Here is a 24,091-nt window from a genome sequence, read left to right as displayed (position 1 = left end):
TCTGAGGCTGCTTCCCCAGCAGATGATGGCAGAAGAGATCACACTTTCCACAACAGACTTATAGAAGATATGCAGCATCTTGCTGCAAACACCAAAGGACCTAAGCTTCCTCAAAAAGTACAGCTCTGTCCCTTCTTGTAGATGGCTTCACAGTTGCATCTCCACTCTAGTCTGTTGTCCAGGTGAACACCGAGGTATTTATACTCCTCCACCACCTCCACTTCTCCCGTGATAGAAATTGTTTTTGACTTATTCCTGTTTCTCTTAAAATCTACAATCATCTCCTTTGTTTTAGTCACGTTCAAAATGAGATGATTGTTTCCACACCATGCCACAAAGCGGTCCACCACCTTCCTGTACTCAGCTTCTTGTCCATCTCTGATCCCCCCCACAACTGCAGAATCATCCGAGTATTTCTGCAGATGACAGGAGTCTGTCTTGTACTGGAAGTCTGAGGTGTACACAGTGAAAAGGAATGGTGAGAGTACAGTCCCCTGTGGTGCTCCTGTGCTGCTGACTACTTGGTTAGACTCACAACCCTTCAGTCTCACAAACTGTGGTCTGTTTGTCAGGTAGTCTTTGATCCAGGAGATTGTTGAGGCCTCCACCCGAGTCTTCTGGAGTTTCTGACAAAGCAAATCAGGTTGGATTGTATTAAATGCACTGGAGAAATCAAAGAACATGATCCTCACAGTGCTGCTGGCTTTGTCCAGATGACAGTGGGTTTGTTGAAGCAGGTGTATGATGGCATCTTCAATTCCAACTCCACAGCGATAAGCAAACTGAAGGGGGTCCTGATGATTTACTGTTTGCTTACTCAGGTGGGCCAACAGGAGTCTCTCTAGGACCTTCATGATGTGAGATGTCAGGGCAACAGGTCTATCTAAAGTCATTGAGGACTGATGGGTGAGTTTTCTTTGGTACCGGAACAAGACAGGAGGTCTTCCACAACACCGGAACCTTCTTCTGGGCCAGGCTAAGGTTGAAGAGGTGCTGCAGAATCCCACAGAGCGGCTCTGCACAGGCCTTCAGGACTCTAGGGCTGACATGATCTGGACCTGCAGCCTTATTCCTATTCAGTCTCTCCAGTTGTCTCTTCACCTGACTTCTTGAGACACACAGGTGGAAGGGGGAAGCAAAGGAAGCATCAGCATCTTCTGATATGGTTGTAGGCAAACATGTAGAAGCAGAAGGGTCTAGGGCTGAGGTGGAAGATAAAAAATGTGAGGTGTTACTGGACAGCTGTGGGTCCTGTGGGTCAAAGGAAGATCGAATGTCTGTTTGGCTGTGAGCAGGAGAGGAGGATGTGAAGCTTGTTTCTGAACTGAACCTATTGAAGAATGTGTTCAGTTCATTGGCTCTGTCCAGACCTCCATTGGTCTGATCATCCTTCTGCTTGAAGCCTGTGATCTTCTTCATCCCTGTCCACACATCTCTGATATTGTTTTGCTGGAGCTTGCTCTCCAGCTTCTTCTTGTACCTCCTTACTGTCTCTTATCTTGACTTTAAGTTGCTTCTGTAAACTCCTCAATAATTCTGTCTCCCTCTCTGAAGGCTCTTTTTTTCTTGTTAAGCAGGTCCTTCAGGTCATTGGTGATCCAAGGTTTGTTATTGGGGAAGCATCTCACGATTCTGGTGGGGATGATGTTATCCACACAGAAGTTTATATAGTCGGTTTCACACTCAGTCATGGCATTGATGTCCTCTCCATGTGGCTGGCACAGTGCGTCCCAGTCTGTAGCCTCAAAGCAACCTTGCAGAGCTTCTTCAGCTTCCTGTGACCATTTTCTCACAGTCCTCTTTATTACAGGTTGCCTCTGAACAAGGGGCTTATATTTCGAGCAGAGAAAAACAAGATTGTGATCTGATTTGCCTAGAGGAGGTCTTGCTGTAGAGATGTATGGGTCCTTGACATTTGCATAAAACAAATCCAATGTTTTGTTTTCTCTGGTAGAGCAGCTGACAAACTGTTGAAACGTTGGAAGTGTAGCAGAGAATGAAGCATGGTTAAAATCACCAGAAATTGCCACAAAAGCATTGGGGTTTTGAGTCTGTAGCTTAGCAACAACTGAGCTGATGGCATCACATGCAGTGTCAGCAACAGCGGAAGGTGGAACGTAAACTGTTGCCAAAATAACACTGGTGAACTCTCTGGGTAAATAATATGGACGAAAACTTACTGCCAACAGTTCAATATCTGGACTGCAGAGATGACACTTCACAGTTACATGTCCTGGATTACACCATCTGTTGTTCACAAGTACTGCCAGTCCACCTCCTTTACATTTGCCGCTCCTCTTTAAATCTGTCTGCTCGTATGGTTAAAAAGCCCGGCAGAGAGACGCTGGAGTCGGGGATATGATCCTGCAGCCATGTCTCAGTAAAACACATGATACTGCATGCCCGGTACTCTGGCTGGGTCTTTTGTAGGGCTTGGAGTTCATCCAACTTGTTTCCCAACGATCTCACATTGCCCATCAAAATCGACGGAAGAGATGGTTTGAACTTCCTCCTTCTCTCTCTTCTCTTAGCTCCTGCTCTGCATCCACGGCGTCTCCTTTTCAACTCATCAGGGATTTGGGGAAGTATTATTTGAGCTTTTGAGATATTAATCAGCTGCTCCCGGTTGTAAGAAACAACCCCGTTGCCATGGCAATGCATCATAACAAATGTCCAAAAATAGAAAGTATTAAGAAAAATCCTCCAAGCTGCACAGCATCCAACACTGGAGAGGACAGTCCAAAAAAAATCAACTGTATCCACCACGAGAGGAATAGTTCCCAAAAAAGAATAAATCAGAATCAAAAGTAACAGAGCTACTCCAACCTGCTGCCACCTTGAGCAGCGCAATTCTAGAATTATCTAAACATTATTAAAGTGTTCAGTCCAAATTTCCTTTAATTTTCTTATCCATCATTCTATTCTTTTTTTATTACCTCTGTTGTTTGATTTTCTGTATTATTGTAATGTTTTTCCCTATGTACAGCGCCTTCAGTGCCTTGTTGCTGAAAAGCGCTATATAAATAAACTTGACTTGAACACACTCCTGAAACAAAAACCATATTTCAAGGGTCCAAAATTCTAATATCTGCATTAATGACTAAAGTATAACTGTATTTGATAGGCCAGAAAACTAGCCTGACCTAAATTCTGAAACAGAAACAATCGGGTGTCGTGAAGAGGAAGATTAGAGACATATCCAACAATATGGACGAGCTGATGGCTGCAATTAAAGCAACCTGGGCTCAACGCTCTAGAAGTGCTTTATGCCACACCGCAATGATTCAGCAATTCATGTAAAAAGAAGCAGCAACAAAGTATTGAATGCATATACTGTACTGTACATGGAAATTGTCATCTGCAAGCTGACATTTTGGTAGTAAAAACTCCTTTTTTTCTTTTTAATCAGTTTTCTGTAATTTTATATAATTTTCAGAGTAACTGAATTTTGTGTTTTGGTTTCTTTCACAATTATCAGAAATGAACAGAAATAAACCCTCGCAATATATCACTCTGTGTGTAATAAATCTGAGTTTCATTGGAATTATAATCAATTGTAATATTAAAATAAAACTAAAATCCTACTATAAATAAATAAACTTGATATGAAAACATCTTTAATGGTGTAGTAAATTAGGAACACTTACACATAAATCAAAAAACACATTAGCCTTATTAAAAAAACAAAACTTCTGTCTAGTCCTAAATTACAGGGTTGGTCCTCACTCTGCTATTCCAAACTAAATGAATAAAGTAGCAATCCATGTAATACAGATGTATTTGGTACTGTAATCCTGATAAAAGGATTTCTCTTATATAAAAATCAGAGAAGCAAGTTAGTTTGGCCAATCTTAACCCTCCTATTGTGATTTGTAAGACTAATTGTTTACTCTTTTCTGTGCATATTAGTTTGTTGAAGCACAAGAGGTTCTTGGAAAATCTGAAACGAAAGCTGTGTAGTTCAAGGAGAAATTCCAACAATTTTTTTCCTTTTTAGTTGCCATGTTGAAGATAATTAATTTTCAATATGGCAATAAAACAACTGAACCAAATGTGAATAATTTTAAAAGTCCATTTCTCGTCCGTATCTAACCTCAATCAGATCCTTATTTAGTTCAATAATAGTATGCTCCTTTGTAAAAAGCAGGGACAATTTACAAACAAGCAGAGGAATCAAATACCTCATGGTCATTTTATTTCATTAAATAAACTTTATTTCTTTTTAATAACTGAAGAAAAGTGTTAGCAATTTCTGTACATTTTTATCATTATTTTCCCTTGGATTTGCTGAAAATGTTGATCAACGGGGCTGAGAAATGTTATGCTATCGCATAGTGCACCTTTAACCTAAAAACAAGATGGTTAGTCCACAGGCATCTGTCAGTTTCCTTACAATAGCTTCCCAACAGTTCTTCAGGCCTCACTTTAGTCTCCAGTTTGATTTTTCATTGGCTCCTCCTCTCCATCCCAGTTCATCAGTCAAAAAAAAGAGGCACATTAGAAATACTGCCATTTTCCAAGGACTGTGTCTTTGATTGCATCGACAAACTGTGCAGGCACCCAATAGACCCAATACTGAGAAGCTTCCGTTGGACCCAACTGAAAAGCCTGCAAAAGTGGAAGATAAACTGAGTTAAACTGGTGAGGATTTTTGAGATTACAAGACATGCTACAGTTTACTCACACGGCTCGAGTAATTTTTTGGAGAGAAAACCCAACTTTAGCAGTGACAAAGGACTGTATGTTTTCTTTCAAACTGGTTATTAGTCCACTGTGTCCTCAGATCTGTCACAACACAGTCTTCATCAAGCATATGATCAGTATATGATGATGCTCATAAGGAAAAGAAAATCTTGGTTGCATGCCTTCAGGCCTATGATGCCACCACTAAACCATCTGAAAATACACGTGCTGCAGTAGGTATGCATGATATTTTCGCCTGCTAAATGTATCTATAAATATATATGTCTAACAATATATACTGTAAAAACCTAATGTTGCACTGAAAAAGTATTTGCCCCCTCACATATTTCTTCCATTTGAACCTTTTTTCACACTTAAATGTTTCAAACTGTCAAACTACTTTTAGTATCAAACGATAACCTGAGTAAACCTAAAAATGCAGTTTTTATATGATGATTTATTCAGATGTGTTCAAGGGTAAAAAAAAAAAGAAGAGCTTTTTAACCAACTTATCCCTGTTTTAAAAAGTAATCGCCCCCTAACAACTGTTTTTGCCAACCTTGGTAGCAAAAACTAGCAGTGACTCTAACATCACCCTAGAGGAATCTTGGCCTATTCTTCTTTGCAGAAGTTTTATTTTTCCAGCTACATTGGTGAGTCTTTAAGCCATGAATGGCCTATCATTCCACAGCACTTCTATCTGATTTAAGTCCAGACTTTGACTAGGCCACTCAAAAACCATTTTAATTTTCCAAGCCACTTTGAAATGGTTTACTGGGTTTGCTTTGGATTACTGCCCTGCTGCATAACCCAAGAGTGTTTTAACTTAAGGTCACAAGCTGATGGATAGACATATTCCTTCAGGATTTTCCGGCAGAGAGCAGAATTAATTGTTCCACCAGTTACGGCAAAACCTCCAGGTGCTGAAGTAGCAAAGCAGCCCCAGACCATCTAATCGCCACCAAATGTTCGTTTTTTGAAATTCTGCGTAAGTGTTACACCAGATGCAACAGGATGCACACTTTCAAAACGTCCCACTTCTGTCACATCAGTACACAGAATATTTGCTCAAAAGTCTTGGGGATCATCAAGATGTTTTTTGGGAAATGTGAGATAAGCATTTATACCCTTTTTGGAACTCTACTGAGGATGCCATTTGTACCCAAAGTCTATGGCAAGTAAAAACTGCAGTGCTTTAGCTCATGTCCTTGGTTCTTCTGTGACCTCTTGGCTGAGTCACTGATGTGATCTTGGGTGTAGTTTTTGGTAGGCCAGCACCTCCTGGAAAGGTTAATGGCTCTAATTGTGGGTCGCTGGAGTTCCAAAATCTTACGAAACACGTTGTTTCCTATTCCAGACAGATAGATGTCATTAACTATCTTTCTTATCTGCTGTTGAATTTCTTTAGACCAGTGCCTGGTTTGTTGCTTTGTGAGATATTTTAGCCTACTTCATGTTGTCAGTAAGGTTCGATTTTCTTGATTCTAAGGATCTGGCAGTTATAAAGTCTGGGCGTAGCTTGTGAAACTGAACTAAAAATGTGATTTATCAAAGGTAATTCATGATTTAACAGAAAGGGTAATCATATTTTCATATAGGGCCAGGTTGGTTTTGATATCTTTTTTCAATAATAAATAAAATTGTCATTTGAAAACTGCTTTTCGTACTGAAGTTATGTTTAATAATAATAATAATAATAATTGATACTTTATTGATCCCCGAGGGGAAATTAGACCCTCTGCATTTAACCCATCCCTTATAGGGAGCAGTGGGCTGCTGTTGTGCGGCGCCCCGGGAGCATTCTGGGGCTAAGAGTCTTGCTCAGGGACCCAGAGTGGCAATCTGTGGGATACGAACCCGGCCCCTTGTGTCCCCTCCAGAACACAAACCTCCTGCTCTAACCACTAGGCAACCACTCCCCCATTTGATGCAGGAACCCATTGAGAAAGCTGTATGCAACATGTTTCATTCATTAGGACAACATTTAAACACAAAGTAGAAATGCTGTGGTTACATATTATGAGAATATGATTCACTATTTCTGCGCTGCAGAAACGGCGATACGCTGATTTAGATCAAGGATTACAGGCTGTGATAGAACTGTATTGATCTAGTGTGCTTACTGTGATCTATTAACTGAAACAGCTAAACTGACTAATCTTCAGGGTAAATTCATTCAGTCTGCCGTTAAACTTCAAGTGTTCGACAAATGGAGCCGATAATCGATCAGTAACATGGAAGTTGCTTACGTCCTCAGTCATACATGCACAGATATCAGGTATCATTAAGGTATCCCGGCAGAGTACTTCACAGCATAATGATCTTAGTCTGTAACTCATAAAGCAAATCCTGTGGTTGATCATTTCCATATGTGCAAAACTATGACACACAAGTTTTCTCTTGAAAAAGTTTCCTAAGAATACGGCTCCGAAAAACACCAGACCAGAAATTTTTACTCAGTCACTCTGATGCATATCCCCCCCCCCCAAGCTTTGTCTGAACAGCTACAACAGCTTTTCACATCCTCAAAAGACCTTTAACTCATGACACACGGCTGAGCTGTGCAGATCTGCGCTCTGTATTCTGCAAGAAAATATAACAATCTGACCATCTGAACTTTCCTGTGTAACATACGCCAAGTACACATCTGCTAGCTCTGAGAATTTAATTTTCTATTTTTGATTTTACAGCTAAACCAAAAATCTGACGTGTCGGCAGCAGCAACAATAGTTACCATCATGTGATAGTCCTCATGGCCTTCGATGGGTTCAGACACTACATTTTTAATGGAGCCCATTGGAACTTTCTCTGTTCTCTCTGCAAGTGAGAAACCATAAGTATGAATACATTAATACTGTCAGCATCTTTGCACTGCTGAGACCTCAGTGTGAAATCATAACTTTACCTTTTGTTCCAATCCACAACTGATCTTGCTCCAGTTTGAATGTGAGTCTTACTTTTCCTCCGGATTTGTTATACATTCCGGATAAAGGCGCTGTTGGTAATCGCTCCTGTTGGTACGACAAAGGAGCTATTAATCCCTTGTAAATTCAGTTGAAAAGACAAAATATATGCTGGACATCTGCAGCAAACATAAATGAACTTCAATCATCACCCCTCACCTTTGTTCCTTTGATAGCTGGCATTATATCTTCTGGTTTACCTTTGTCCAGTACTTTCCTGTGTTGCTGAAATCACATTACAGGTTTAAAAGAGAAAAAATCCACAAAACCTGAATATTTAACAGTACTCTAAAGAGATGTAGAAAAATCTTACCTTTTGCTTGCATAAAGGCTCTTTCTTGTTTTCCTCAGCTTTAACTTCCTGCTGAATGACCTCTTTTGGTGTGTTAACAGCTAATACATCATTTATTGTAGATCCTACCACCATTATTTTTGCCCCGTTTGTAACCTTTATGTCACGTAGCATCTTATCCTCTGGAAGCAGTCCTTTGTACATCACTTTCTGCATTGCTGGTGGAAGACCTAAAAATAATGAGAACTTGTTCAGTTCTTCTGCTGACCAGATCTATTTTAAAACGTGGTATCAAACTCATCTAAACAATTTAAAACTCTTACCAGTGAGTGCATGGATCCTCTCTTTTAGTATGGCTCCGGTACTATCAACAGGAATTTTCAAATCGTATTTGTTCTTGTTCCAGATGATCTTCAAGTCCACTGTCTCCTGCTTGTCGTCTGCATCGTCGCCATTGCTAATACTAGAGTCCTGAGTTGTGGCATTTCCTGCATCTGTGTGAGATGTAGCTTCGGCATCAACCTTCTCAGCATTTTCACCAAGTGCCTCAGCTTCTTTTGGCTTTGCCTCAGTGTCCATTATGGCTCCTTCACCTCCTGCAAAAGCATTCAGTTTATATCTCGTTAATTAAAATTAATTATGAAGAATTCCAGGAATACATTTGCAGGAAAACACTGTCTAGCCTAGTGAAAATGTAAATGATTCTTTAACACTAAAGTTGTTATAAAAAACACTTTAACAATTAGTAATTTTAGACAAAATTGGATTTTGCCACAATTCTAAAGTCAAAATATTGATATGATCGAATTTCACTATTAAAACTTCTTCTTTGACAAAGACATCGTATAGTGCTTCCAGGAATTTTTAAACATAGGTGGACACTTGCTGCAAATAAAACCAGCTCCAGTTGCACGGCAATTGACCTAAGCAGTAGTGTAAACATGTTATGTAGTGTAAACATGTTACACACATGCTCGGGTGTAACATGTTTACACCGGTCAATTTGCCTTTCTCCAGTTCGCATCCTCATAAAAATATATGGGGTGGCTTTGCTTCTAAAAATAAAACATTATAAACTTTCTGTAGTGAAACTTCTCACTATTTTTTTACCTTTTAACATTATCCAAAAAACGTATGATGTATTTCAAATTTTACACAGCCTTTCATTGTATAAATATTATTGGGTTTTCACATTATACAAACATGTTTTAAAATGATCTGGTATCAATATTTGTAGCAGTGTGCAGAGTTAGTAGGCCTTTATGAGAATCTATTTTAGTATTACTTGTGATTTCCCGGCTTATCTAAACATTGAATTATGCTAGTCCTTCCATCGCTTATTTTTAATGAATACCATCAGGAACGAATTTTAAAAACCTCAAAAGAAACAAACAACAGATCATAAATTACGGCACATTTGTGAAAACAAAACAACCCAGATCTTTTTAGCCTCAGCAACATTACCGCTATTACATTGTTAGACACGCCAGTACTTTTGTTAACTATCTTTAGTTGTCTCTTTTAACAAAGAGAATTTACGGTTAAAAGCTAACGCTTGTTAATGCTTCCTACGTTAACAGTAGTTGTCTTCAAATGTAGATAAATGTAACTGATGTTAGCAATCGTTATCATTCGCTAGCAGGACCGCTGCTGATCATTTACAGAAAAAAAAAAAATCGTAGCAGAGAAACGAACATTTACATTACCGCCTAATGATAACAGCACATTTCAAAGACTAGATCTGATATATGTGACACTTTGTTGCTACTTAACAAACTTAGACAAAAAACGTTTAATGTATTTTTGCAAAATTTTCTCTATACCCACCATCCTGCGTCGCCATGATGATTGTGTACAATCTGTCGGTTGGTGGCAAAGAGGATACAGGAAGCAGGATGACTCCGATACTGCAAAAAAAAGTCGAAAATAAGTTAGTTAGGACACACTAATACATTTTTTTGGACGATAACGAGCAATTAATACTATTTAAATGCTAAAAATATTTTTAAAATATAGTTACACAAACTTGCACTGAGTTAAAACCGTTGTAGACAATTTATCGTAAAAACGGATATGATGAAAACGCGCATGCGTATTAGAAAATATTTCACATGAAAAACATGTACAAATATATATTCTCGTCAGCTTAATTTTGAGTATGTGAAACAAAGATTGTTTATTAAAATGACGTTTCATTTTAATAGTTTGAATTTAAATGTAGATATCGTAGCCACATCTGGGAAATGTGGAAGTCAACGCGGAAGTAAGCGGCAGTTTACCCTCTTGTTGTTTTACGCTTCTTTGTTGTTGTGGCAGCTGAAGTGGACACCGAAACATGGCACTTTAATCAATGATTAAACTTGCTGTTCTTTGAAATATATGATCTTGGAATTCAGAATAAAATCAGATCTTTTCGTCAACCGTTTGAAAACGTAAATAACTATACAACTGTAGAAAAAAATAAGCCCTGCGTGATTCGACATAATTGAGCAAATTAATATAACCCCAGATTTTCTCTTCCATTGCTGACATGACATCATATGTCAGTTTCACTCTTCTGCTTTTAAACATATCAGTTATTCACTTTCTTTGGTTAGCCAGGGTTGTTTATTCGACGTCGTATTGATTTAGGCTGATCTCAGTAAGGTCGAAAAATTATTTATTCGGTTATTCAGCTCAAAAAAATAAAAATTCACTACAAACAGAATTATATATTTTACCCCTTCATTTCTGGTACTTTCGAAAATCTGAGTGTATCACATCAGACAAACACAACTACTACTAATAATAATGATAATAATAATAATGATAATTGCTATGATTATTTTCGCTGTTGGATTCTTGATATTTAAAATATTTATAATTTGCAGGTCTACATTAGAAATAGTTTTCATGAAGGAGCGTTTCTCGTGGCCACCTGCAGGTGGCAGCAAAGACAAATAAGTCTAAAGTATCACAAATTACGAGGAGAGAGAAGAAGCAGAACCCAAAGAGACTGTCACGATCATCCTCATGACGAAGAAAGAAAAAAATGGAAAGGAAAATGAGAAAAAACTGCTTGTAATTAAAGTCACAAGCTGTCATGTGTACTCTGTATAATAGGACGGAAGTGTTCTTGTAGTGCTCCACTGTTGCTTTCTCATTGCATCTTATCAGTTCTCCTCTGGCTGCTGTTTGCGCATTAAACTGTAACTAAACAGTTAGTAAACTTTGTTGAAATCGAGACCTTTCAGTCCCCAAGGGATTGTTAGAAGTTGAATGTGGAATTCATCCACAGAGGAGCGTTAAAAGCGCCAATATATATTTAAAATGTATTAGGAGGATAGCGAAAACAGTATGGCAGACAGAAGCACTTACAACGTTGTGATTTTGGGTGTGGGATTTCTGTTCATTTTCACCGCCTTCACCACCTGTGGGAACGTTGAAGTAAGTTTTAAAAATATCATCTTTTTTACCCGGTGCTTTTTTAAACCCTGTTTTTCGCAAATGGTTAAAGTTTGAAGAGGACCTAATAAAAAAAAATGTATTACCACCAATTCAAATTTAAAGTCATCATTTATTTGTTTTGTTTCGTATTGTAGCTATACGTGTTGTAAATGAAAACATAAATTAGAAAAACAGTCTGCTGATGTACTGTGAGCAGAAGGAAACAGGAGTCAGAGGAATTAGTCAGGCGCATCTCGTGTTTCTGATTTTCTGAAATGGTCAGTGAAATGATCAAATAGGATGAATGACCTAAGGCAAGAGGCTGCTATGAACTCTTGACAACCTTGATCTTATTTTACTCAGAGATTTTCTTCTCATTTCAGCAAACTGTGGTGAAAAGTTTAAAAAATTCAACGTTCAGTGGGAGTGGTTACCACAGGTAATAATAAAAAAAATTTTTATTTTACAAACTTAAAACTTATAAAGAGTTAACTGTGTTTTCTTTACCTCTTCCACAGTTTAGGGATCATCTATGGTGTTTTTTCATTCTCCAATCTGCTTGCACCAACTGTTGTTACAGTAATTGGAGCGAAACTGACCATGTTTTTCAGTGGCCTACTCTACAGGTAAACCTGGCTGTGCTGAATACAGACTGAGCAATGAGAAGGAAAATAATGTTTAAACATGTGGCTCATGGCTGTGCTTTTGTTTAGTGGTTACATTGCAGTATTCATCATGCCATCTACTTGGTCATTTTACCTGACCTCTGTTCTCATCGGTATTGGAGCAGCCTGTAAGTTCCCATTCCACAAATTGTCTCCTTATATTTCTGAGTTGATTTTTATTGTTTTTCTAAATGTTTTCAATGAAAATGAAGCTATTATCTTTCAGACAAGTTTACGCACCATACACGATTTTAAAGGAAATGCCTCCTCACGGGTAGCTGCAAATTTTAGTTGTGCTTTAAAGTTTTGGAACAGGTGCGTCTTTCTTGACTGGCACTGTTTCAATCCACAGGAATAATACCACTGGACAGGTGCAGTGGTATTCTGGTGGCTTCCAGTTTATAATAGGCTTTTGTCATATGGTTTCCCGCTTGTTCTTGAACATCATAACCAATCTCCTATATGTGGGAATGACAGTTTGGGGCAGTTGCAGTTGGGTGTCCCCAAAGGACAGTGATCTCAAACACACAATACTAGTTTTGAAATTGGACAAATTGGGCTTCTGGAATGACTTTCCCTAAAACCTCAACCTCATATGTGTTAGAAAATGTGTAGACTATGCTCAAAAGTGTAAAAGAAATACCATAATAGAGGAGCAGTCAAAAACCAAGCCACAACTATGTCAGAAGCTTGTTGATGGTTACAAAAAGTCTGTGGTCAAAATGCAACTCATAGCCTTGGAAAGCTAAATTTGATTATTGCCAATGATGAGTGTATGTAAACTTTTCACTGGCTCTATATTTATGTAATTAACACATACCTGAATATTATACATTTTTTCTAAGCCTAAATGCTTACACTGAGAATACATGCTGAAGGAGCACACAGCGTTTTAGGGAGATATTAAAGCTTGTAAGTAGTTCAGTGTGCTTGCCGCAGGTTTTTGCAGCCAATGGAAGCTCTGTTTGTCTGTGGGAAAAAAAAAAAAAGTTGTGGTTAATCATGCGTACAGGGATTATGGCGCCCTCGAATACGATGATGCTATAAACAGTATATCCTGAATTAGACCTTAAATGGGTTAGGAATTGCGTCTCCAAGTAACACAGAGCATCTTGGGTTTGCTCATATTGGTGAAAATATGGAGAAAGCCCTTTACTGAGCATTTAAAGGGAAAACATGAAAATAATATTCAGAGCAATTGCCTTAATGCCCTAAATCATGGCAGTGAGTTGCATTTTATCATGTCTTTGGGCTACTGTATATTTAGATGCATTACTTACTGTATATACACAACATAATTTGTCCTTTCCTGATGGCAACCAACTGAGTTGTGAATATTCTTTTCCTCCCCCTGAACTTCCCACAGTGCTCTGGACGGCTCAGGGGCGATTTCTGGTGGAAAACTCAGAAGCTTCCACCATCAACAGGAACACCGGGATGTTCTGGGCTCTTCTACAATGCAGGTGGGGAAGTTATACTCCCGACTCAGTCACAATAGGGATGCATTCATGCAGAAATTCTGGTGCATTTTTTTAAAGGTTTGCTCAAAACACAATATTTCAGTACCTGGATTATTGTACATGGAAACCTCAATATAACAGCAACTTTTAGGGAATTAAATGTTAATGGTACATTTTAAGATACTATATTTATGGTATATTTAAGATTCCACATATTCGTCTGCTTTACTGATCCCACCAAAAACATTTTTTAATTAGTACGTAATGCTAAAACACAACACAGGATTTAATTATACTAAGTTGCCATAATTCCTGTCCAGAGTACATTACACTTTGACAGGATATGTTTCTTTGCTCTTTATTTTCCATAATCATATTTTAATAAATCATGTTGCCGTCATTAGTCTCTCTTTTCTAAAACTAAATACATCAAAGCTCCTTAAAACCCCAACAGGCAAGTTTTGGCCCTTTTGTTTCTTGGATTAGGTCCATTTCTCATGCATGCTGTCTTGGACAGCTAATTTGTGTTTGCTCCAATTTGCAAATTGAATTAGTATTATAATTACATTGGCTGTCACCTGTGCCAAAGCTCCCAATAGGGCAATGCTAATCTGACTCTGCAGTGATGATCACGGCCGTAATAAACTTATGATTCAGTTGCTCACAGGCAGCAAATGCAAACACAGAATGCCGCTGTTAGCATTCATGAGTAACCTCTGCCTCCCATTACTGGGGCGCTGGGACGGAGATCATATTTATGTGGATATCTCATTAAAGACAGAAATGGGTCTAGATATTTAATGGAACATTTTATTTTACGGAACCTCACAGTTTTTATTTAATGTGAAAACATCATCATGGGCAGAAATTCAGTTTTTTTTAAAGAAATACAATTAACGTAGGCAAGATTTTGTACCGCTCAAACGTCATTTTTCAAATGGTTTACTTAACACCCTGCTGAAGGTTTTTTCTTTAAATTACACTAATCCTCCAAGTGGAAAAACGTCAATTAAAAGTTACAGCTTTTAAGCTCTAAATAGCTTAAAAAGGCTTGATGCACGCAAATTGTGCAATCCACAAAAAATCGCAGAGGTGGGACATTTTTAAACGGTAAAATGTTTAAAACTCACAATAACCTGCTCTAATTATCATGAAACGTCATAAGGTTTTTGTCATTCGTGATTTGCCTGCATAATTTCTAAGTCATCTGTGAGAACAAGAAGTTGTGGTTATTGTTCAGTCATAGCCTGTTATCTAGAGAGGGCCTTGCAAAAAAATAAGAAAAAAAGCCATTTTCAAATCAAGTAAAGGACAAAAAATGTGGGATTACTTATTGTTGCGAAAAAATTATGGAATCACTGTGTAATTTCTATTTCTATCCACACAAATCAAATTATGCAAGATGGTTTGTAGTCAAAAAGACCCCTAGCTGATTGACAAAAAACATAGCTCAAGAAAGAGAACCATCAGCTGAAGCAAAGGGAACAGATAATCAAACTGTTTTACAACAGTTAATCAACATTTTACAAAAGATGTTGGTTGTTCGAAGTCAGCCATTTTAGAAAACTGAGAAAATACAAACTAAATGGGAATTATATAAAAGAGAAATAACACTGAAAGAAATCCAAGCGTCATAATAATAATATAAAACTCAAAGCAATATTCTTTGAAACAAATCAGCACTCCCTTTATTAAGTTGAGATCATAGAAAGCTAATCAGTCCAAGGTTTAACAAAACAAACCAAAACCAGGATGCTAGCACTATAATGTTTAAGACAAATCTAAAGCTGTGTATGCAGTGTTTCACTTTCTCATAACAACATATCTTATTTAAACCAGAATGTTCAGTTGCCATGGTTTCAATTAATAAAACATTTTGTACAAGCACCTTCAGACATAATCACCTGATATCAAACAAACTTCAGACAGGGTACAACTTTCTTGCAGCTCTGAACTCAACAGTGTTGTTTAGTCATCTCTTAATAGCAAACCAATAAAAACTTTAAAGCAAACGAATTGATGGGCAAGATTCAAATAATTGTTCAGAAAATATTTTTGCCTTAGAGGGATTCTTGTTTCCAACCAACTCCAAGGAAGGAAGTGGTCTTAAATTCATCTCATTTGTACACAGCCTGTCTGACTATTGATTGCTGAAGTGCAAGATTAATATTTTTCCTCAATACGTTCTGCAAATGTGGATTGTTAAAATCCATTAAGGTTTTATGTATTCCACAACATTTTCAAAAGGGGTCCCCAGATGCGGTTCATGCATAATCTTTATCTCAGGGTGGAACACAAAAGCTTAAAGCCATAACACAATTTCAACAGCTTTATGCAACTGTCCTATTGGTTAAAAAACACATAAGGACAAATTATTTCTAAAATTTATTTCTAAAATCTAAAAATTTCAACAACAAAAAAAAAAAAGTATATAGGACATGTAAGGGATCAGATTTAGCCAGGGTGGGAGCAGGGTTAGGGACTGCATATATAAAGGGGGCTACCACTGCCCAAACCTCCCCTACTCCCCTAGGTGGTGCCCCGACTGAATTTCAAATAAAACCTATCTTCTAACACCTAATTGCAATCCATTTGAGTACATTTCTGATCTTTATTTCATCTTCAAAATAATATATAATATAATATAATATAATACATGCATTATCTTTGGGTTTACACACTTTTCACTTATATCAACATGCAGGAATAATAGATTTGCGTAAAAAAAAAAAGAAGAATCGTGATGTTTTTGTCTAATTCATTCATCTGGGTTTCCCTTTTCCCTTTCAGAAAATTTTTACGCCATATTTAAGCACACCCTTGAAAATACTGCAAGGAAAAGCATACAACTTGACCTGCAATCATGCTCAAAATGACACACAGACTTACTGTTGCACAGCAGTACGTTTTGCATCATAGCATTTGATGTGTTGCATTATGGGATTTTCAGGAGAGACAACATTTGTATGGATCTTTTATCCAATGACAGGCAGAGGCTACATTTTGCATTCCATTGTGGGGATTTCTGTAGGTGCTACGCTCCATAAACTTCACACAAAGAATGCTGACACAGAAATAACTTGGCTTACAATGAATATATATTGCACTATATAATACATAAAGAGCAATTGTGGGCAGTCTGTATTTGTGATTTAAAAGCTCCCTAAAGGAAAAGTGGGCTGCATACTTATATTGGGGGAAAACAAACTCTGCTAATGATCAGAAACACACCACAATACAAGCGTTTTCAATTCATTTATAGAATCACTTTAATTTGCAGCATGCTGTTTGGGAATCTTTACATTTACCTGGACTGGAATGGAAAATCAGAAATATCAGGTAAGGTCAGATTTGGCTAATGTTGATTATAAAAGCAAAATGTCGCATGAGGATGCAAGTGAAACATCATCACAGGATTATAAGAGTGGCTGATAGTTCTGAATCTGTTTTAGCTTGATGGTATTAAACTATCTGGCGCTTTTTAATAAAGCTGTTTATTTTAATCTCAGACAGCAGCAGGAGGAACATTTTTCTGTTCCTGCTGGTCGCCTCCATCCTTGGCACTCTCAGCTTCCTGGTGTTGAGGACGAGCCATCATGAAGAGGAGATGCTGTCTGAAGAGGAAGGGCAGTTGCTGCTCTCGACTCGCACAATGTAAAGGACCATCCTTTAGATAATTACGCCTTTTCTCTGTGGTCTTACAAAATCAACCTGAACATAGTGAAACCAGCACTCAGGAATAACATAATGAATCAAAGAGGAAATAGTTGTGAATTTGCATTTACATTTTCCTTGATAAAACCTGTCAGAAAATTATTTTTCTCCAAATTGCATGCCTTGGAATTTCCAAGTGTTTGTCAAGATGATCTTAATACTACAGCTTTGCAGGCATTTTGATCCAGTTTTGTTCTTCAAAGAATGACGCTGAAAATCTTTGGCTAGGTCATTGCAATTTTGACAGAGTCAAGCCCAGTCACAGCACTCAAGAAAAGTAGGGTGCAATTGGGCAGATCCTGGACAGCTATGATGGCGAAGCGATGAGTGTGGCAAGAAAGGCCCTCAACGTATTTTAAGACCTGTTTTATTTTTCATGAATGTGGATGGAGTATGCATGAAAACATGAAAAGAAAGACAGCTGAAGGTCAGTAGGGTGGAACATGCTCATACACAGAAGCTTTTCAAAACGACACCTAAAGAAGCTGAAATCAGTAAATCTCAAAGAAATTCTGTAAGGATACAAGCTTTAACAAAACCTCCATCTCTTTTATTCTTGTGATAGTACATTATGTTCCGTGTTTTGCCAGAAACACGTATTTGATCCCTGCTCATTGGCTGACTTTGAGAGCAAACACTGACTCCTAGGAATCCTGCAGGGAGAAATTCCCTCCCTCTTTAAGCTGTAATTCACTTCATGTTTCCTCTCTGGAGTATACACATGAATGTCTCTTTGTGTCTGTGTAATTTATTTTAGCTGATGACTTTGAGCACTGTAGAAGGTAACATTAATGTCTGTTCTGCTGTTTAGGTACAAGAACAGGGCAAACACTGCTTTGCAAGATACCAGGACAGAATTCCGTAAGTTTTTATTTAGACGTTTTTAAATATCACACACTCAGACAATAAATGCAGTAAAAGTATCCTGATGCTACAGTTTAAATGGGGGAAAACTCTTACTGACAGTGCCCTCCAGATATAGATGAATCTCAGGTAAAGATGTCTAAAAAGCAAAAGCAAAATCTTAGACTTAAGAAAATTGCTACATTTCTCTAACAGTGAGCTTGCCATCTCCCTTATTATATGTGGTGGCAAATAAACATCGGTCTTCATCTAAAATTCTTTGTAAACTGTTTAATTATATCTGACTGTAGATGGGGCAGTTTTAGGTGATTTCTTTTGCCTTTCCCATTTTGAAGACTAGCCAATCTAAATTGACTATTTATGTGTGGTATATCATATTTATGCCCCAGGTAAATAATAAAAACCACAAAGGTTCATAGTAAATAATGCAAGGTTGCAGTTGTCTTGTAGTTATTGTTAGAGCTTCGTGATTGTGTTAGAAAGATTTATTTCTTAACTTTGGACTTTTCCCATTAAATATATACTCAAATCAGAGGTTGTAATGTTATGTTATGACCCACACAATCCAGAAGACTGGAAGACTTTCCAGGATACACTCATAAAAGGTAATTGATAAAGAAGCTGGCTGTGGGCAAAGTGCTGTATCCAAGCATTTTAATGGAAAGTTTAGTGAAAGGAAAACATGTGATAGAAAAGGTGCACAAGCACCAGGGATAAGAACAGCATTGAGGGAATTGTAAAGCAAAGCTCATTCAAGAGTTTGTAGAAGATTGACAAGATCTGGACCACGGCCAGAGTCAGAGCTTCAGGAGCTAACACACAAAGAGGTATCCAGGACATGGTCTGGATGTTACATTGGCTGCGTTAAGCAACTCTTAAACCAGAGACAATGTCAAATGCATCCTACCTGGGAAAAAAAACAACTGGACTGCTGCTCAGAAGTCCTTTTCATGGAGATGCTGATTTTATTTTCCAGTAGGACCTGACACTAGCTCACACTGCTAAATGCACCAATACCTGCTCTAGAGACCATAGTATCACTGGGCTTGACTGGTCATCAAACCTGCCTGACCTGAATCCTTGAGAGAACCTATAGAGTGTTGTCAAAAGCGAGGTGAGAAACCACAGCAAACAATGATGACCTGAAGGCCACTATCAAAGCAACCTGGGATACCATAACACCTCAGCAGAACCACAGGCTGATCTCCTGCATGCCAAGCTGCGTTTATGCAGTAATTCATGCAAAAGGAGCACTTGCTTAGTATTAAGCGCATATGTCGTATAGTACATAGATATACAGTGACTTGCGAAAGTATTCGGCCCCCTTCAACTTTTCAACCTTTTGGAAAAAATATAAGATAAATCTATATACAATTATTCCAACAAATATCATAATGAACAGAAATAAACAATTAACACATATTGCTCTGTTTTTAATACTGTATGATATGATATTATATCAGTACTTATGGTTTTTAGAATTGAATTACTGAAATAAATGACCTTTCTTATAATATTCAAATTTATTGAGATGGACCTGTGTACTGCGTAATCGTAGAACGATGATTACATGATAAAGTATGCTAAGCATGCTCCATTGTATTTAGAGCCACAATGCTTTTTGGTAAAAAAAAAAAAACCTTAACAGAACGGAAAAAAAAATTAATAAGGAATGCAAAAACTAAGCATTGTAAGAACATGTTCACTATGTTAAATAAGATATAAATCTGCACATTACTTCTTTTCTAATTATCTTCACTATGAAACAGTTGGAGGAGAAAGTCTGTTCAAACACTAAATACTGACTTTATGAAATAAATATCTGACATTTACTTAACTGTGGTGATCATTAATATGTTTGTCTTTAGCTTTGTGTTGCTCATGATATCGCAATATTGTGTTGTTTTGACACAAGAGTTTTCACAGTTGATATCAAACCATTAGAGGTATAAGCAAACAAACCTGACATTTTTCTTTTATTTCCTAGTGATTTTGTATTTGCGTCACATCTGACTGCTTCCATTCTGCAACTTGCAGGCAGTCGGAGGCAGTTTTGTTTTTCTTCAAGTGAAACTTGCTTTCATGTGGATAAAAATCTTCCTGGTTCCCGACAGAGTACACAGACAGTGCCTTAGTGCGAGTTTATCTCAGATTATCTCTCTGTTTGTCAACTGGAAACTCTGCCATGCTTGCTCCAGCTTTCAGTGCTGCCCCGGGTTGTTTGGGTGATCTGATTGCTCTTTGTCTCGTGTGTATCTTGTGCGCATGTAGATTTGTGTGCACCTGCCTCCAAAGATATCAGGTTTATCAAAGATGCATGCTGATTCATGTCAGAAAAGGGCATCAAGGCATACATAAACAAACCTACTGGGATTTCTTCCCTAAAATCTAAATTTCTCTAACAGCCTGAATGGAAGCCTCTCCTGGGCGCTTTCTTTTCTGCATTTAAATGTAGCTCTTTAGCTCATTTTTCTCATCATCTCCCAGCACTGAACTTTAATTCTCAGAAAATGGGGCTTTAATGTCTGCGTTTAATTCACGTTTAGTGCAGCAGTAAAATAGGTCTATTTGTTCAAAAAAAAAGGTTTTTATTAGCAATTCAAATCAGTGCATTAGATTTATTTATTTATTTTTACAGAAACCATCCTACGTCTATTGAAGACTGAAACTATAATGCTCCTGAGTCCCTGCATGGTATACAGCGGTAAGGGAAATGTAAGAAATCTTTCTGCCTGTAGTTCAGTGCTGGAAGTTGGAGTACAAAATACGTCTCTGTTTTCCAGGCCTTGAGTTGTCTTTCTACAGTGGAGTGTATGGAACGTGCATTGGAGCAACTGCCCACTTCGGGGAAGCAGCCAAAGGTTTGATTGGGATCTCTGGGATTGTTGTAGGCATTGGAGAAATAGTAGGTGGGTTTACTTGCTGCTCAAAGAGATTTAAAAATCATGAGAGGTTCTTGAGTTCATGCAAGTGTCCTCTGTCCCAACAGGTGGAGGTTTGTTTGGATTGCTGTGCAAAAACAGTCGCTTCAGACGAACCTCAGTGGTGTTTCTGGGAATGGTTGTCCATTTCATTGCTTCCTACTTGATTTTCCTTAACATCCCAGATGATGCGCCTGTCGTCGGGGAATCCACCACCCAGAAAAATCCATTTTTAAGTCCAAGGTGGTTTCTCTTGTTATTAAACAGAATGCAGGATTCATGAAAGGTAGTTATTATTCATGTCATGTTATTAATAAGCACTCTGTTTTCTCCCTTAGTGCATCCATTGCTCTGTTGTGCTCCTTCCTGCTTGGACTTGGAGATAGTTGCTTCAACACACAGCTCTACAGCATATTGGGATATGTTTACGCCGAACAAAGCACGCCTGCTTTCGCCATCTTTAAATTCATCCAGGTAATCCTCGGCTGCCAATTCTCAGACATTGTTAGCAGAGCCAAGCAAAGCTCAGTCAAAATGTTGTCCTGTGAAGTGTGAAATAAATTCAGCTGAAGCCTCATTAATAGGGATGGAAGGTGTCAGAAAGGCAAATCTTCACCTCTCCCTCTTTTCTTTGCTGCAAAGTTGATCTCTGACAAAATACCTCTAGGAATATCTTGTGATGTTGTCTTAGATTGCTTTTCAAATAGTGGAACATGTTTTTGTCTTTTCAAGGTATTAAAAAGAAACATACTTCTAACTCTATGTTGGCACGTAGTGCTGCTTATTTGTCCCCATACAGATTTCTTCTTCTTGTGCAGTTTTCAAATGATAATTTTTTGAAAAAATGATTCCCTCTCTACGAAAATCATGAATTACCTTTAATCAACCACAGTTTGGTTTTATTTGGGTTCAGTTCCACTTGCCACGCCCAAAGCCCCATTACTATAGAATCTAAACATCCTTTAAATACAACCTGCCTGATGACATGACGTAGGCTAAGCGATTTCAAAAGCATGATGCCCAGATCTAAAGACATTCAAGAACAAATTAGAAAAAAAGTTAATCACATCTATGAGTCTAGAAATGGTTACAAAGTCATTTTTAAGGCTTTGGGCCTCCAGCGAACCACAGAGAGAGTCATTATCCACAATGGGAGAAAACATGGAACAGTGGTGAACCTTCCAAGGAGTGGCCGGCCTACTAACATTACTCCAAAATATATTGAAGCCTCTTTCAGGAAATCACAGAAGAACCCCGGAAAACATCTAAAGCAATGCAGACCTCACTTGCTTCATTTAGTCATTATTTAGAATATAACAATAAAAAAGAGACAGGGCAGATGTTGTCTGTCGATGAATTGAAATGTGAAAACTACAGCTGATCACAAAAAAAAACACAAAGGTTTCTCACCTTTGTCAACAAAAATCTTGCTGGTTGATTTAGGGAGCAATTTCCTTTTTCACATAGGATAAGGTTGTTGTGGATAAATGAAATACTCATCTGAAAACAGCTTTTTGTATTTACCCAGGTTAGCTAATACTAAGCTTTACAGAATGATCTTAAACATTTAATTATGAAAAAGCATAATCTGAAAAAAATAGAACTGATTTTCTCATGGTTCTCATATTATTTTAAAGTTAATTTATTGCAAGACTTCATTTCTAATAATAACGATGATTTTCTGCTGACAGCTAATAAAAATACAGCATTTAAGATTAGAATACTACATCTGACCAATAAAAACAAAAAAGCAATACTGCTCTCAACCCTTTTTTTAACAAACAACATTCTGACAGATATTTTAAAACTGTATTTTAAAGGGAAAAAAATATCCATAGGTGATGCAACTTAATTAAAGTAATAATACATTACATGTTTTACTGGGAAGTTGAAATTCTCTTGTTTCATGTAAAAAAAAAAATTAAGGTCCCTAAAATTTTAATACCGAGAGGAAAAGGGAAGGTTTCCCGCTAATCGTGACTTTAAAATTCAATATGGCTGCCTTCCATATAAAAGTTAATAAATGCCGTTGTAAATTAAAAAAAAAAAGCACTTTATTCTCATTTCTGATTATTTGTATCTCAATAAATCTTTCACACACACAACTATGGAAATTGTTTTAGTTAATATGTTTGATTTAGAAGAAATGCATTGTTATTATAGAGAATCTATATCTTATCTATTCCCAATAAATTTTCAACATGGTTAAGTTGGCTTTGATATGTTTTCCAGATCCAAGGTCCAACTTCAGAAGTAAATGGAAAACAACAGACATAGTCCCTAGCAACTTGTTCTTGGCTTACTGTTCTCCACTTTATTACAGTTAATTTGTACATACATGCTTAGCAAATAGGTAATGCCAAAATTTCCAGTACCACTAGATGTAGCTCACATATCACTAGTGTAAAATGCACCACAGTTTGAGAGACATGGTTATGCTCTACAGATGAGATGTTACAAAGCTTGCAGTTCTTTCTTCTCATAACTAACAATGAAACTGTGTCCTTTGTTAGTCTGTTAGTGCAGCAGTGGCGTTCTTCTACAGCGGCTACCTTCTGCTGAAGTGGCAGCTCCTGCTTCTGGTCATCCTGGGCTTTACTGGAACTCTCTGCTTCTTCATAGTTGAGAGGATGCAGGACTTTTCCATGGATTCACAAGAATATTGAAAAGCAGGCATTTCTGGTCAGAATCATTTGAGTCCTGGAAACATAAGTAACCCTGAAACACATTTCTGAATTTTTGTATTGTCCTATTGTTCAATCCTATCGATTCTCACATTGTTATAGAATAATATTATAGACCATGCATTGGAGATTTTTCTTATGAGTTGGCTCTTCACTACACAGTTGCACCTCATTCAGTCTTATGCTTAAATCTTAATAACCACCCATTTTCTTGTATGCTTGCATTATTTGTAGCTCAGGTTTGTCTTAATAAAAGTGCTAATTTTCTATGTATCTAAACCGTTTTTATTAATATAAATGAGACTAAATAATGCCTGACAATCACTACTTTCTGTTGTGTTTGTAAATCTTGGTTTATAATGTAAATGTTTTTTCCTTTTTGTTAATTTTTGAATAATAAAAGTTTATTGCATTTTGGA

General features: G+C 37.5%; 2 protein-coding genes across 5 annotated transcripts; one reads left to right on the top strand and one right to left on the bottom strand.

Annotated features, from left to right (window-relative positions):
* Nucleotides 1-4,188: 4,188 nt before the first annotated feature.
* LOC124862266 (ubiquitin domain-containing protein UBFD1-like) lies at nucleotides 4,189-10,247 on the bottom strand. 4 transcript variants are annotated; one of them, XM_047356086.1, is made up of 8 exons: nucleotides 10,218-10,247; nucleotides 9,766-9,845; nucleotides 8,262-8,534; nucleotides 7,960-8,168; nucleotides 7,806-7,871; nucleotides 7,589-7,694; nucleotides 7,418-7,500; nucleotides 4,189-4,608 (listed from the first exon to the last, which is right to left on the bottom strand). In XM_047356086.1, the coding sequence occupies exons 2-8, from the start codon at nucleotides 9,779-9,781 to the stop codon at nucleotides 4,498-4,500; spliced, it is 864 nt and encodes a 287-aa protein (XP_047212042.1). In that variant the 5' UTR covers nucleotides 9,782-9,845; nucleotides 10,218-10,247; the 3' UTR covers nucleotides 4,189-4,497. The 4 variants fall into 4 exon arrangements, with proteins under 4 accessions (XP_047212042.1, XP_047212039.1, XP_047212041.1 ...); XM_047356083.1 differs by lacking the exon at nucleotides 10,218-10,247 and adding an exon at nucleotides 9,959-10,011; XM_047356085.1 differs by lacking the exon at nucleotides 10,218-10,247 and adding an exon at nucleotides 9,969-10,010.
* A 661-nt stretch (nucleotides 10,248-10,908) lies between these two features.
* Nucleotides 10,909-24,091, top strand: LOC124862466 (UNC93-like protein MFSD11). Its single transcript, XM_047356412.1, has 13 exons — nucleotides 10,909-11,364; nucleotides 11,748-11,803; nucleotides 11,883-11,990; nucleotides 12,078-12,157; nucleotides 13,396-13,492; nucleotides 16,770-16,828; nucleotides 16,999-17,143; nucleotides 18,015-18,064; nucleotides 20,706-20,771; nucleotides 20,851-20,976; nucleotides 21,057-21,231; nucleotides 21,327-21,462; nucleotides 23,502-24,091. The coding sequence occupies exons 1-13, from the start codon at nucleotides 11,275-11,277 to the stop codon at nucleotides 23,652-23,654; spliced, it is 1,341 nt and encodes a 446-aa protein (XP_047212368.1). The 5' UTR covers nucleotides 10,909-11,274; the 3' UTR covers nucleotides 23,655-24,091.

This window comes from Girardinichthys multiradiatus, chromosome X, assembly GCF_021462225.1.
Source record: "Girardinichthys multiradiatus isolate DD_20200921_A chromosome X, DD_fGirMul_XY1, whole genome shotgun sequence".
Taxonomy (NCBI): Eukaryota; Metazoa; Chordata; class Actinopteri; order Cyprinodontiformes; family Goodeidae; genus Girardinichthys; species Girardinichthys multiradiatus.
This window is presented reverse-complemented; position numbering and strand designations above follow the sequence as displayed.